A 14,817-nucleotide genomic window follows, 5' to 3' on the forward strand; every position below is an offset into this window, starting at 1 on the left:
TGGAGCCAAAATCTGAATTTTTAGCATTCTGTCTATAATGACTAAAGAGATAATCTGATGAGGAATACATCTATATTTACCACCTGTGTAGCAATCATAAAGGTTTGCCAAGTAATTATTTAAATTGTTTTGTTTGTTCTGTCTATTTAAAATGTTTATATCTTGTTCGTTGGAATTTTGGCTTCTTCTCGCTAGCCCTCCCCGATCTTTGAAAATCTGCTCCAAATAGTTTCCAAACCTCTGGAGTACTTTTTAAGTGCTTGCGGGAAGTACAGAAAGAGGTTATGTCCTCTTCACCCTTCCGTTACTGGAAGCTGTTTTTATAAGCTCCATAACAGTGCCTGGTGTCGGCCCTTGACAAAAATATTTTTAAAATATGATAAGAGATAAAAACAAGGGCAGCCTGTGGGCCAGATGTTGGCCAGCAGTTCCTGAACTCTGCTATATGGAAATGCTTTAGTGATTCTCTCTTAAGATTCTGCTGTTTGTGCTGGTTTCAGGATTGCTTGAAACTGTTACTTCAGTTCTTTTACATCCGAGTATGGCCGCTCGACTTGCTGCTGCATGGTGTTTGCGTTGTGTAGCTGTGGCCTTACCTTTCCAGTTGACTCCTTTTTTGGACCGGTGTGCAGAAAGGCTCAACAACTTGAAGACCTCACCTGAAGCTGTTAGTGGCTACAGTTTTGCAATGGCAGCTTTGTTAGGTGGCGTTCATCAATGTCCTTTAGGTATTCCTCATGCAAAAGGAAAGGTGAGTTTGTAAATTCTTGGTAAATCATTATTTTTTTCTCCTTTAGTGTTGTTAAAGACAACAACAATAAAGTACTACTTGCTGGTTAAGTGTTGGTATGTCTATCTATCATAGATTATAATCATGATCATAGAACTGAAGGGCTGGAAGTTACCCTTCAAGGCCAGTCCCTGTCACTTAGGCACAGTGAGGAATAGAACTCTCAACCTCTGGCTCCAGAGCCAGATGCCTAAACCACTGAGCTATCATAAATCTGTTTCCTTCTTTTTAGAGGGTAATGACCATATCTTAGGTGTGTTTTGTTTTGTTTTGTTCTATAGTACAGTAAGACTTGCAGTATCAGTGGGGAATTGGTTCCAAGCCCTCTCCAAGCGCATGCCAAAAACTGTGGATATAAAAAATTTCTATATATTTTAGTCTCTGCTTCCCTCTAGTGGCCAGCTCTGGTAATTCACCTTGGAAACATTAATATTTTCAGGCAGTGGATAAATAAAACCACAACTAATGATCTTGTGGACATGGCAGTCCTACTGTAGTGAAACCTCTCATTCACTTTAAGTTAAGGAGAAGCCTTCCAACCTACCAGATCAGGCAAGATTGGTATATACAGTTGTAATATTTATGGGTATGGTTGCTGCTGTACTGACAACAGCCAAACTACTTTTAAAACCTAAGCTGTTGAATGTCTTCTTACCTGGGCTCCTGGATAGCCTAGAATTGGATGCTGTTGTTACCACTTTTACTCTTGTAACCTTTGTTTCTTTCCTTGAGCTCAGCTATTAGAAACCTCCACATATATCTGTCAGTTGTACCACTCCTTAGTATGTAAACTGTTCCTCTCACTTTTGGTACCCTTTACTAGACAGCCTGTTCTACTTGTTCTCTTTTTGTACCATTTTCTCTGAGTCCTTCTCAGTGTCCTTGCACATGCATTGCTTCACCATATTTTTCTTCTTCCATTAGCTTAACCAACCCATGATTTCTTTTTCCTTCCATTAAATCTCCCCTTATCCTTCCACATTTCCTGCTAGGTCTTGGATCCATCTTCTGAATTATTTTTTTACATCACAATCCAGAAAGAATAAAAATAAAAAAAGATCATGCTGAAGTTAAACTGAGTGACAGTGCATATTATATGAAAGAAAGTTTGCTTGTGAACTACTTGTGTTGAACTAATTGTAGATCTTTATCTATGATAACATTTTAAAGTCTTTTCTTCTGAGTTGAAATTATAAGAATATTCCTTTTTTCTTCTCTTTTTTAAGATGGTTGTTAGCATTGCTGAGGATCTTCTACGAACTGCGGCGCAGAATAGCAGATTGTCTTTACAGAGAACCCAGGCTGGATGGCTTTTACTTGGTGCTCTGATGACTTTAGGTTTGTAAATCAAATGGCTGTCTTTTAGCTTTCTTTTAGTATATATGTTTTTTGTTTTTTATATGTTTATCTGATTTGTACTTAACCAGTGTGGTTAAACATCCATCAAAGCTTAAAATAAAATACTTCTCAGCTTCATACCTATTTGTAACAGAATAATGCTTAAGATCTAGGCTCAGATGGCCTGTCCTCTGGGAGCTGCTCTGCAATCACAGTACTAGAGTTTTATGATCCTCTGAGAAACCCTGTTGCTGCTGCTGCTGTTTACAAGGAAGACATACAGGAGCACAGCTGAAAAGTGAATTTGAAAGAATGAGTTGGAAATCGTGTGGATAGTTAATGGGGAGTTGAGGGAGATAATAAAGCATCCTGTCAAATTGAGCAAACAGGAATGCTTATGTAATCTGGATTATCTTCTATCCTATGGCAGAAAAGCAAGCAATATATCTAATAATCTTTATTTAGTAAAAGTTGTAAACAATATAAAGTCAGAATTAAGTTGGCATTAGTTCAATTAATTACATTTGATTAATTTAAATTAAATAGATTGATTTTAAATGAAGTAATTTAAGTTTAATTAAACTTGTTTGCATTTGAGTCTGTGTATGTGTGCACACATGTGTGCGTGCCTGGTTCCCCACCACCCAGCCACCACTGGGCATGACTTTCATAATTGAAAATGCCTTGCGCCCTAATTCTTAACTAAAATGGAATCTGAATTCTAAATAGAATATTTTTTAAAATTAGCTTTCATTGATAGAGATATTTTAATGCTAAAGAATGTTACATAGGTCTGCATGTGTAAATGCAAATGCTCCTGTAATACTACACGAGCACTTCAGATGCATTAATTTCACTTGTAATGACCTACATGCAGTATTAGTACTAACAGTACTAACTAGAGTACACTTACTGAAATCAGTGGAGTTTACATGTGAGTAACAACTTCCATTCATCTCAGTGTGTCTGTTATGCTTAGGACTAACAACTCAATTTGGTCCACTATTAATTTTGTGGTAGAGTAATTTGAAAAATATCTTCACTTACTTTTTCTCTCTTTTTTCCTAAGTTAAACATAGTCTAAGTTTCCAAACTCATTATTTTAAGAATAGTAGCATGCAAAAATTGGAGTTTTTGAAGAGCCATTTGTTTTTGTTTTGATACTGTGTTTTGCAGAGAATTGTTAAGCAGTGCTGTAATTCGTGTCTCTGTACAGGGCCTTCAGTTGTTCGTTATCATCTTCCCAAGATGTTGCTGCTGTGGCGAAATGTGTTTCCCCGTTCTCTAAAGGAACTGGAAGCAGAGAAAGCTCGTGGAGATTCCTTTACATGGCAAGTGACACTGGAAGGACGTGCAGGAGCTCTCTGTGGTAAGAATCTCAAAGAACAACACACTATTGTTATAGCCTGTCTTACAGTTAGATCATGTCATTCTTTGCTCTGGGTAACTAGCCTACCCAATGTGATAGAGTTATTAAAATAAATGCAGTGAAGTGGGAAGCTTTCTCTTATACTTTCAGAAAAAAGGTGCGATAAAAATGTGATCAAAAATAAACTGGGATGCAGAAAATTCTGAATTTCTTTTCTTAGCTTTTCAATTTGCTAATGAAATTGTTAGTTGACAGTAACTTCTTTTAAAGGAAAGCACTGTCTCGTACCCCCCTGACTTTTGAATTACACTGCTGTTTGCATTTTGTCACCTGCACAGTTAGCATTTCACTGACATATTTTTCTTTATTAGCTATGAGGAGTTTTGTTGCTCACTGCCCTGAGCTTTTAACAGAAGATGTTATTCGAAAACTGATGACCCCTATTGAATGTGCTATGACAATGATGTCTCAGTAAGTATGATTTCTTAGGCAAAGAAAAGCAGCTTTTCTTTTTCTCTTACCTACAAAACTACAACAACTTGAAATAACCAGATACATGAATAGAATGTTGAGTCTTGACTTTTTATACTTCAATTTTACATCATAACATTGTCTATTCTGAAGTCTGAGTTTTTCCTTTTGTATAATAAATTATATTTCTTCATTTATCTGTTTTGTCATGCAAGGCATGAAACTTGTCTGAAAATCTTCTGAAGAATGTGTCATGTAAATGCCTTATAGCTACCCTATGATAGGAATTGCTGATGACAATACGTAGGGCAGGCTTTAACATTTTGTGACCCTCCAGACTCGGCCTTTTCTGATAGCCCATTGATAAACCTCTTAGGATGGTGGTTTACAATGTATTCCTGGTATCTGCTTTCTTCTGTGTACCTGAGGAGTTCTTTGTAACTTGGGTCTTTGTCTGCTTTCAGAGTGATGCATTTTATGGGAAAGAGAGTAGTGGGGGAGGGGGAATTCAAGGCAGCCATCAGAATTATGTTGGACAGAGTGAGATATGATGGAGGACAGCAGCCTTGTGGCCACAAACCAAGGTTCAATCCTAGGTAGCAGGCTCCAGGTTGACTTGGCCTTCTATCCTTCTGAGATTGGTAAAATGAGTACCCAGCTGGGGGAGGGGGGCAATGTGTACCCTGCATAATTAACTTGTAAGCTGCACAGAGAGCATTTTAAGCACTATGGGGTGGTATATAAACAGCATCCTTTTTATGTAAAAGGGAAAGGTGAGAGTCTATTAGTTGTCCCTAAGCTGTCCCCAGATTTAAATAGTTGCACAGCCTTGGTGTCAGGCCCCCTGGGTTGAAAGTGTTGCTGCTAAATGCCTGGTTAGTAAAGGGGAAAGCAACAACCATCCAGGATTTGATCATGTGTGAGCATATGCCGACATGGCTTGCATTACAGAGACGTGGTTGGATGAGGCTGGGGTGTTAATCTCACTACTCAGCTTTGTCCACTGGGCTTTTCTGTACAGTAGCAAGCAAGTGTTGCAGTGGCCTATCATGATTCCATCCCTCACAACAGGTGTCATATTGCCTAGTTTTTCAGGTTTGCATATGTGTATCTGAAAGTGGGAGCCAGGGACAGAAAGGGATTCTGTTGAATTATCAGAATCAACCCACCCACTGCTCAAAGTCTTTCATTTCCCATTTTAGAATGGGATGGTTTGTACTTTTGTTGCTTTTAAGTCTGTTTTGTTAATGCTTCTATAGAATAGTTCTAATGTGGTGTTTATTTAATTCTGTAGCATTCCCTCTGTAATTAAGGCCCATGGAGCTCATCTGAAAGCTAGTGCGGCAATGGTCCGATTGAGACTTTATGACATTTTGGCTTTGCTACCACCAAAAACATATGAAGGTAAATTCATCTCAGTTGTTTATTATTCTTAGCACTTGACTGCATATCCTTTATAATGATAATTGTGTGCTGTCAAGTCAATTCTGACTTGTGGCATCAAGGGGTAACTTACATAGTGAGTTATCTCTAGAATACTGTTTTATAATTTACAGATTTTTAAATGTTTTTGAATTGTTTTAAACTTGATTTTTAATCTTAAAATATGTTTAGTTATTTTTTAAAATATGATTTTTATATAGTGTCTTTTAAATCTGTTCACACAGGCTGGCTCTTCTGGGATGCACATTGCAAAACTGAACTCCCAAACTCTGGCTCTTCAGCCAGATAACTCTGCTTTTCAACCTTCTGTTAGTCATGATTCTTATTTTGAGACTAGCCAGGACTGGAAGCAGTGATTTTGGGGCATTAAACGCCCCCTCAACAACATCTTGAGGCTCCCAATGGCTTCCTCAGATCAAAAGGGTTCCTGTGGCAGCCTTGGAATCTGATTTGGGTGAAGGAATAGAATACGAAACATTTAATCAACAATAAAAGTCTGTAGCTGATGATATCATCAGCTCACGTGGGTGTAACTTATGAATTTTGGCCACTGAAATGGATGTTTATGTATGAGAATTCCACATAAGTCTTGGTCACCAATTGTTGCTTGTTAACAAGGTGCTGGTTGTGCTCCTGCACATACCCTGTTTTCCCCAAAATAAGACCTAACCTGAAAATAAGCCTTAGTATGATTTTTCAGGATGATTATAAATCCTACTCCAAAAATAAGCCCTAGTTAAGTGAAACCCCACCCTCCACCCTTGTGCAGCAGCCATAAGTGTAAAATAAAATATGACATGATTGTAAAATAAAACATCCCCTGAAAATAAGTCCTAATGCATTTTTGGAGCAAAAATTAATATAAGATCCTTCTTATTCTCGAGGAAACATGGTATGTTTAGTCGCATGATCAAGCACATACCCAGGAATAAAAGAAGCTGCTCTTTAATGCAGCAACTTGCTATTGTGACTTACACTAGAGTAAATCAGTGAAAGGATTATGGTCTTTATTTTTAAGCAGTATTATGGAGATTTAAATTGGCCCCACTTAAGATTTTAAGCCATTATGGGTAGTTACGATACGGCAACACTATCCATAGTTACATTGTATTCTAACAATAATTTTGCCAGCATACAGAGGAGTTGTCAAAGTTTCTCAAGGATGGGTTGCGTGATTAATATTATTCTATTGAATAAATGATCTTTTCACAAGAAATGTATAAAATGTTGAACTAGATCTATGGGGATCAGGACAAAAATATCTTCTAGAAAATAAACTTGTTATACACTGCCTGCTGCATATAAATTGAAGCATTTCAATATTGTTAGACCAGATAATTGACACTTGGCCCTTCCTAACGAGTCATCTATAATTTATAGATCTCCAGAGAAAAATCAGCATCTTGTGTCCTCACAACTGATATAAAGTTTAAAAGAGGATAAATCCAGTGTCACCTATGTAATTTTTCACCTTGTATAATTCCCTTTCTTCTCAATATCCTCTTAATTTATTTGTCTCATGCAAGACAGATAAAACTGAATGTCCAAAAAAAGTCTCTGCTTTTTTTCTTTTTATTGAACAGGCCTATGCAATCAGATATAAATGATTATATGGTTGTACAGTATATTTAATAAATATTTAAAACAATCCAAAGCCTTATACAATAATATAGGAATATAAAAACTTACTGGACTAAATAACTGTTCTAACAAAATTAATAGGATGCTTAGAGGTAAAATAATAAAACTGTAGTCTAAAATGTTATACAATACTTAAAAATAAAAAGAATAAAAATTAAAAAGTATTACAAAGACTTCGACAAACAAGATTTTATTACATCAAGGGTTCAGGATTGTAAACTGTTGCTGAACTTCACTATTATGATCACCAGTAAGGTGTACCCTAAGAGCTTTAAACACCATTTTCAACAGCATTCAACTATAAAAAGTGTTCATATTTCTGTTATCTTGCTGTCTGTAGAGTAGAGTTCTTGTTTTACTTTACTATAGTAAATTATTTCTGTATCATTGTTTTAAGCACACTCCACTATCAGAGCTGCTTTGCTAACTGGCCCTCAGTTTCTTCAGCATTTCACAGATACAAAATGCAAAACCTTGACAATATTACACTATGCCTTCTGAAAAGCTGCTCTAGATTAGGTACTAGCAGTTCATCAGGTATGAAGTACTGCAGCAAAAGGGGAAAGGAGCAATAGTTTATGCAGAAGGATTTTGCATGTGCATATGGGCTTCTTCTGTAGAGTATAGCTCTGGTATTCATATTTTGCTTTTGTACAAAATGGCACATTCAGCTTTGGGGGGCACCACATATGCTTTTCCATTGCACCTACTTGTGCAAGCTATGTGAAGCTTGCACTTCAGAAAAGGAAATGTAAGATTGTCATATTCTGTCTCACTCCAAGAATTAATACTGGCTTTTTAAAAATGATGCTTTAAAAAAAATGTTGTTGACTGCTATTGCTATCAGCAGTAGCCAGTATAACCATCAGCAAATATCAATGGGGACTGCAGTCCGACAACATCTGAAGGGATGCGTTGCCCATACCTGTTGTACAACATCATCCCTATCTGAGGTATGTGTTCATTCCATATAATGTTTGTTAATTAATGTATGAACATATTTTTCCCCAAATAATTTTTCTTTAGGATCATTTAATGCGCTTCTTCGGGAGCTAGTGGCAGAATTTACTTTGACAGACAACTCTGCCAATACAACAACATCCCTGCTTAGATCACTTTGCCATTATGATGATAGTGTTCTTCTTGGCTCCTGGCTACAAGAAACAGACCATAAATCAATTGAAGATCAGGTATCTAAACTTTTTAAGAAGTCACTCAAGCTTCCATTTTCTACCTTCTTGAAGACTCTTCACCAGACACTGACTGTTGTATGTTTTCCATTAGCATACCTGGTATATATTAGTAGGAAAAATTAGTTCAAATGGTTTCTAAGTTAGATGATTAAGTTAGTTACTCCAGGACATACAGTTAAGATAGTTACTCCAGGACATACAGTATAGGGCAACATTGATCATCACATGAGCAGACTTCCACTTGTGCAGTGGGGCACCCTCTTTCCCCATAATTTCAGGTCTGCTTCAGGGTTCCCTCAAATGAGTTTGGAGAGGTGCAAAGCACTGCATAGTGAAAGAGGAATCAGTTCTACCAGCAGTGTTTATTCTGCTAGTGAAAGGATAACAGTTGAATGTAATCCAAAATAGTACTATTGTGGTGTGTTCTTCCTCCTCCTACTTTGAAAATAGGAATTCTTCTATCTATAATTGCTGCTCTGATCTACATTATAGAGTCACGGGTTTAATGTAGTCCTACGAATTGCCTTACTGAACACAAACAAACCCATTTAACAGCCTTTTAATGTTGTTGGACTTCATCTGCTTATGGAATTTAAGGTCCATACTCTAGAGTTTACTCTATTGACACTTGGAAGAATGAAGACAGTTATGCCCATCCATAACAGGTGTTTTTTTTAAATGTTTGGTGTTGAGTAAACTGATAGTGTATGCTCCATTGAACAAGAATAATTCATAGATAAATTAGTTAAAAACTCAGGTACTCTGATTTAGCTAAATAGTAGCATTTGTTCCCCAGTGTGCAACTTTAAAGCATGAAAGATACCTCTGCCATGTTTCTGTCTTTTGATGTTTTACAGCTCCAGCCAAACAGTGCCTCTGGAAGTGGTGCTCTAGAACATGACCCATCTTCCATTTACTTGCGCATCCCTGCTGGCGAAGCTGTGCCTGGACCTCTTCCTTTGGGAGTATCAGTCATTGATGCCTCAGTTGCTCTCTTTGGAGTCGTATTTCCTCATGTTTCCTACAAACACAGGTCTGTTTTTAATAAAAGCATGTTTGAATGCCTCATGGTGGTATTCTTTTATATAAAAATGAATGGTAATCCTCACTGAAAGTTACTTATCAACTTTGTTTTTAACATATTTAATTTTCAAAGTTTAGAACCTATGTAGAAAGATTTGTAGTTGAGAAAAAAGGGTACAATGCTTGAAGGGAAATCCTATGATTACTATTATAAATACTATTTCTGTTGTGTGACATATGTTCACCATTAATTTGTATGTTGATTTTTATTATAATTAGCATAGCCACAATGAAATTTGCAAAAGAAAAATAACGTTGTGGAACTCACCTCACATAAGACATACTCCTTTCACTACATGGAAGTATCTGACAGCTACAGCCTTAGTGAATCTCTACATTTTTATAGGCCCATTTTCTCCATCACAGAACATTTCTCTCACAACATTTATATTTGCAGGCTACAAATGTTGGATCATTTTGCAGAGTGTGTCAAGCAAGCAAAAGGTGTTCGTCAACAAGCTGTGCAGCTTAATATTTTCACTGCTGTTCTCAGTGCATTAAAGGTAAACCTATTTCTGAAACTATAAAACTGTCTTTCTGTGTTCTGTTTTTTTTGCATGTGTGTCCTTCTATAGCCAGAAATTAGTAATGTTGAAACTGTGAAATACCACTATGCATGTACATGAAAATTTATGTATACATAAATTGACTTCTGAAATTGTTAATGTGTAAATGTAATTTGGAAGATCAGACTGTCTTTACTAAACATATTGCAAATCAAGAACTGCAGAATGGATTATTCTAGCCTGCTTTTATATTTCTGTTTATGGAAGAGGTTTTTTTATGGTGCTTTCTTATTCAATGCTGAAACGCATGCAATATTGTTTTACATTAAGGAAAGCAAGCATGAAAGAGACTCCCACCCAAGAACAAATGATTTATTTAGGTCTTGCTATAGTCCAGTACTAGAGACTATTCCTATGATATTTTTTTAAAAGGGTGAGAGATTTAGAACAAACTGCAATCATAGAGGCATAAATTCAATGGTTATCACTGTTCCATAAAAAGTTGCAAACAAACTAATGAAAAAAACTCATAAAACAAAATGTCTAGAGTTGTATCACAGGATGTAAAATATAAAGATGTACGCCATGGTGTGTCAGATCAAAAGTCTATGTGTGTTTAGTCGTTTAGTCGTGTCCGACTCTTCGTGACCCCATGGACCAGAGCACGCCAGGCCCTCCTGTCTTCTACTGCCTCCCGGAGTTGTGTCAGGTTCATGTTGGTTGCTTCGCAGACACTGTCCAGCCATCTCATCCTCGGTCGTCCCCTTCTCCTCTTGCCATCACACCTTCCTAACATCAAGGTTTTTTCCAAGGACTCTTTTCTTCTCATGAGATGGCCAAAGTACTGGAGCCTCAGCTTCAGGATCTGTCCTTTAAGTGAGCACTCAGGGTTGATTTCCTTTAGAACTGATAGGTTTGTTCTCCTTGCAGTCCAGGGGATTCTCAAGAGCCTCCTCCAGCACCACAATTCAAAGGCATCAATTCTTCGGCGGTCTGCTTTCTTTATGGTCCAGCTCTCACTTCCATACATCATGACAGGAAAAACCATAGCTTTGACTATTCGGACTTTTGTTGGCAAGGTGATGTCTCTGCTTTTCAAGATGCTGTCAAGATTTGTCATCGCTTTCCTCCCAAGAAGAAGGCGCCTTTTAATTTCAGGGCTGCTGTCTCCATCTGCAGTGATCATGGAGCCCAGGAAGATAAAATTTGACACTGCCTCCATATCTTCCCCTTCTATTTCCCAGGAGGTGATGGGACCAGTGGCCATGATCTTAGTTTTTTTGATGTTGAGTTTCAGACCGTTTTTTGCACTCTCCTCTTTCACTCTCATTACAAGGTTCTTTAATTCCTCCTCACTTTCTGCCATCAGAGTGGTATCATCTGCATATCGGAGGTTGTTGATATTTCTTCCGGCAATCTTAATTCCGGCTTGGGTTTCTTCCAGTCCAGCCTTCCGCATGATGTATTCTGCATATAAGTTAAATAAGCTGGGGGACAATATACAGCCTTGCCGTACTCCTTTCCCAATTTTGAACCACTCAGTTGTTCCATGACCAGTTCTAACTGTTGCTTCCTGTCCCACATATAGTCCCATACATAAAAGTCTATGATGTCCATCATTGTGTTTGCCCAGTAGCCAATGGATGGCCTGTATAAAGTCCACGAGCAGTAGCGTAGGAACGCACGCCATCATGTTCCTGGCAAATGGTATACAGAGACATACTGTCTCTGATATTAAAAAAAATAACTGATACTAGTAGCTATTAATAGCTTTATCTACCTTTAATTTCTCTAATGACTTTTTAAAATCTGTCTAAATTTACAGCCAGTCCCGCATCTTGTGGAAATGAATTCCAGCAATAAGATGCAGCTAGAGTACACCTGTTGAATCAGTGGGGATTTGGTGAATCAGTTCATCCTAAGTTCCATTGATTAAATGGGTTTATTGTTGCTGACACTTACTACTAGATTTCAGTAAGTGTGTGAAGAGTAAGTGTGTGAAGAGGCATTTCCTTTTATGTGTCCTAAATCTTCCACCATTCAGCTTCAGTGTGATGCTAGGGAATATAATGCATTCTTAATGCCACCTTGTGTTGGTGTGATCCATTAGGACATCTGATGTGCTGCAGGAAGATTGGGAGGGACCCTTATTATTTCAGAACTTGTCCCTTTTGCAAATATAGCCCTGATACCTAGGCTGTATATAGTTGCTCACTGTAAAGCTTTCTCTGTGATTCGTAAATATTTGTGTCTCAGTTATTACAGCTCACATGGCAGATATTCTAAAGCATATAACTCAAAACCAGATATGAAAATAGAATAAAAGAGCATATAATCAATGCAGTTACAGAGTAATATGTCTGGATTTCAGTTTATTTTACATTAAATCAGAAACAGCCCTTCCTGAGTAGAAGGCCACTTTTAGATTTTAGCTGTGATAATTATGAAACATTTGCCAGAATATGTGTGGAACCCCAAATTTTCCCATTATTAGAATGTTTTTCAAAGCAATAATCCTGGCTAGTTCAAATATATGTTCCTAGAAAAACCTGTAATATTTTCTCTTTCGTTTAAGGGGTTGGCTGAGAATAAAAGTACTTTAGGACCCGAAGAAGTTCGTAAATCTGCCTTGACCTTAGTTATGGGGGCTCTTGACAATCCTAATCCCATTCTGAGATGTGCAGCAGGCGAAGCTCTTGGCAGAATGGCACAGGTGGTTGGAGAAGCAACTTTCATTGCCAGAATGGCACAGTACAGTTTTGACAAGTAAGCTGTGTTTTTGCTCCAAGTAAAAGGAAAACTGACAAACCTCTCTATCCTGAATTGACAGCAGGCTATGTTTCTTTTTACTTGTGTACATTTTTTTCAGTGTGCCCTGAAAAGTTTATGAGTAGCTTATGAATCATGCATAGTTGTTTTTTTTAGAAATAAAAAAATAACTTGTCACTAAATACTGATCAGTTCTGTCTTCCTCCATCTTGTTGATTAAAATGATGGCTCTTACATTATCTTAGGAAATATTTTTTTATTACTTGATTAAATTCTGTATTAGCTGTTGACTTTACAAAAAAATGTAACTTTAAAAAAATCTTGGCAGATTAAAATCCGCTAGAGATGTTGTATCAAGAACAGGACATTCCTTGGCTCTTGGCTGTCTTCATCGCTACGTTGGTGGAATAGGTTCTGGGCAGCACTTGAAAACCAGTGTCAGCATTCTGCTAGCCCTGGCCCAAGATGGAACCTCTCCTGAAGTTCAGGTAAATGAAATAAATAATATTCCACATTAAAAAGAAGGGTTTTAAAATTTCCCTCCTATGTGGTTGCGAATGTTTAATAATATCATGCATTGCTATCCAAAAGAGACTGATAGTAAATTTTATAGACTTTTTAAATGGGAAAACCCTGCAGGGATGGTAAGCAGGTTATGGAAACAACAGAACATGTTATTACCTACTCTTTGTGGACTTGTTTTAATCTCTTATGGAAAAGCTTATCCAGTTGGCAATAGAGAAGTTAGCTAAACAACATATGAGGTACTTGTCCATTTCTTTGTGTGTTTGGGGCCAAAAAAAACCTGTGAATTTGGCAGATCCACATACTCTTTCTCCACTCACCCCCACAAGTTGTGATTGGTAGATCAGACATCAAAAGTAAATCACTAAAGAAACCTCCATAGTAGTGAATTGGATTTACAGAGAGTATCCAGTATGAGATTGCTTTGTCCAAGATTCATCATTGTCAGTGATCTGTAAAAGTAGATTTCAGATTCATTTAATAACCCTGGGATGATGCATATACTCGTACCTTGAACCAAAGTGGATCAGCTGCTTCAAGAGTAGAACCAGAGCCCAAGAGATTGCATGCCTTTCTTTGGTGCCATAGAATGTGGAACATGGTTGGACCTAAATAACAGAAGCCCGATCCATCTTACCTGATCACTTAAATAAAATAAGCTGTATCTACCTGACCTGTTGTTCTCGAGTTTGTGTTTATTGGTTAGGAGGGCATTTCTGAGAAGTGTTACATCTTTGTGTGTATGTTTCTTCTTCCATTTTTTGTTTTCTCTGGCAGGAACAGATCCCGGGTTAAATTTTCTTTATTTATAGATAGGCAGATGTGAGTTCCCAACATAGAGAGATATACTTGGTGAATCCTTCTGTGCTGTAAGGGAAATCATGCCCATCTTGGCAAATTTTTCCAAAAGTATATTACTAAAATATTCATTTTTCTTCTAGACATGGTCTCTCCACTCACTTGCTTTAATAGTGGATTCTAGTGGACCAATGTATCGTGGCTATGTGGAGCCCACACTGTCCTTGGTTCTCACCTTACTTCTGACAGTGCCTCCATCACACACAGAAGTACATCAGTGTTTGGGTCGATGTCTGGGAGCTATAATAACAACAGTTGGTCCTGAGCTGCAAGGTTAGTACAAAAAGCAATATAAATCCACAGTTCTGTAATGTGCACAATGTAACTGCTTATGATTTTCAATAAGAGACAGGATTGCTGCTTGAAAACAGTTCATTTTTTCAAGAATCTGAAACAGAAATGATTGGAATCACAGTCTTATTCCTGCTTTGTTCTGTATGTTTTATATCATGTATCTTATATCTATAGCTAAGAATATTTCATTGTAGATTCCTAGGTCAAATAGTATTTTACTGATGTTATTGGTCTTTAATTAATAAAAACTTACCGTATTTTTCGCTCCATAAGACGCACCTCTCCATAAGACGCACCAAATTTTTAGGAGAAGAAAACAGGAAAAAAAATCTGTTTTCTTCTCCTAAAAATTGGTGAGCCTTATGGAGAGGTCCGTCTTATGGAACACAACCTAGGACCATTTGGAGGCTCACCCAGCCCCCCCGAAGGCCAGAGGGGCCAAAATTGCCACCTTCTGGGGCTCTTTTGAGGCTTGGAAAGCTTCAGAAGAGCCCCAGAAGGTGGCAATTTCGCCCCCTCTAGCCTGGTGGGGGGGCA

At 37.6% G+C, this 14,817-nt stretch overlaps 1 protein-coding gene across 2 annotated transcripts in view; it reads left to right on the plus strand.

Moving 5' to 3' along the window:
* The window catches only part of HEATR5B (HEAT repeat containing 5B), a 74,116-nt gene that overhangs the window by 15,135 nt on the left and 44,164 nt on the right, over positions 1-14,817 (plus strand). For both annotated transcript variants that reach the window (XM_020802840.3, XM_072992495.2), the window contains exons 10-20: positions 501-751; positions 2,017-2,128; positions 3,345-3,497; positions 3,869-3,968; positions 5,263-5,372; positions 8,079-8,242; positions 9,103-9,278; positions 9,726-9,831; positions 12,410-12,600; positions 12,932-13,091; positions 14,070-14,259. In XM_020802840.3, the coding sequence (XP_020658499.3) occupies positions 501-751; positions 2,017-2,128; positions 3,345-3,497; positions 3,869-3,968; positions 5,263-5,372; positions 8,079-8,242; positions 9,103-9,278; positions 9,726-9,831; positions 12,410-12,600; positions 12,932-13,091; positions 14,070-14,259 (1,713 nt within the window). The remainder of the gene's footprint in view (positions 1-500; positions 752-2,016; positions 2,129-3,344; positions 3,498-3,868; positions 3,969-5,262; positions 5,373-8,078; positions 8,243-9,102; positions 9,279-9,725; positions 9,832-12,409; positions 12,601-12,931; positions 13,092-14,069; positions 14,260-14,817) is intronic.

Source organism: Pogona vitticeps, chromosome 1 (genome assembly GCF_051106095.1).
Source record: "Pogona vitticeps strain Pit_001003342236 chromosome 1, PviZW2.1, whole genome shotgun sequence".
In the NCBI taxonomy this organism is placed as follows: Eukaryota; Metazoa; Chordata; class Lepidosauria; order Squamata; family Agamidae; genus Pogona; species Pogona vitticeps.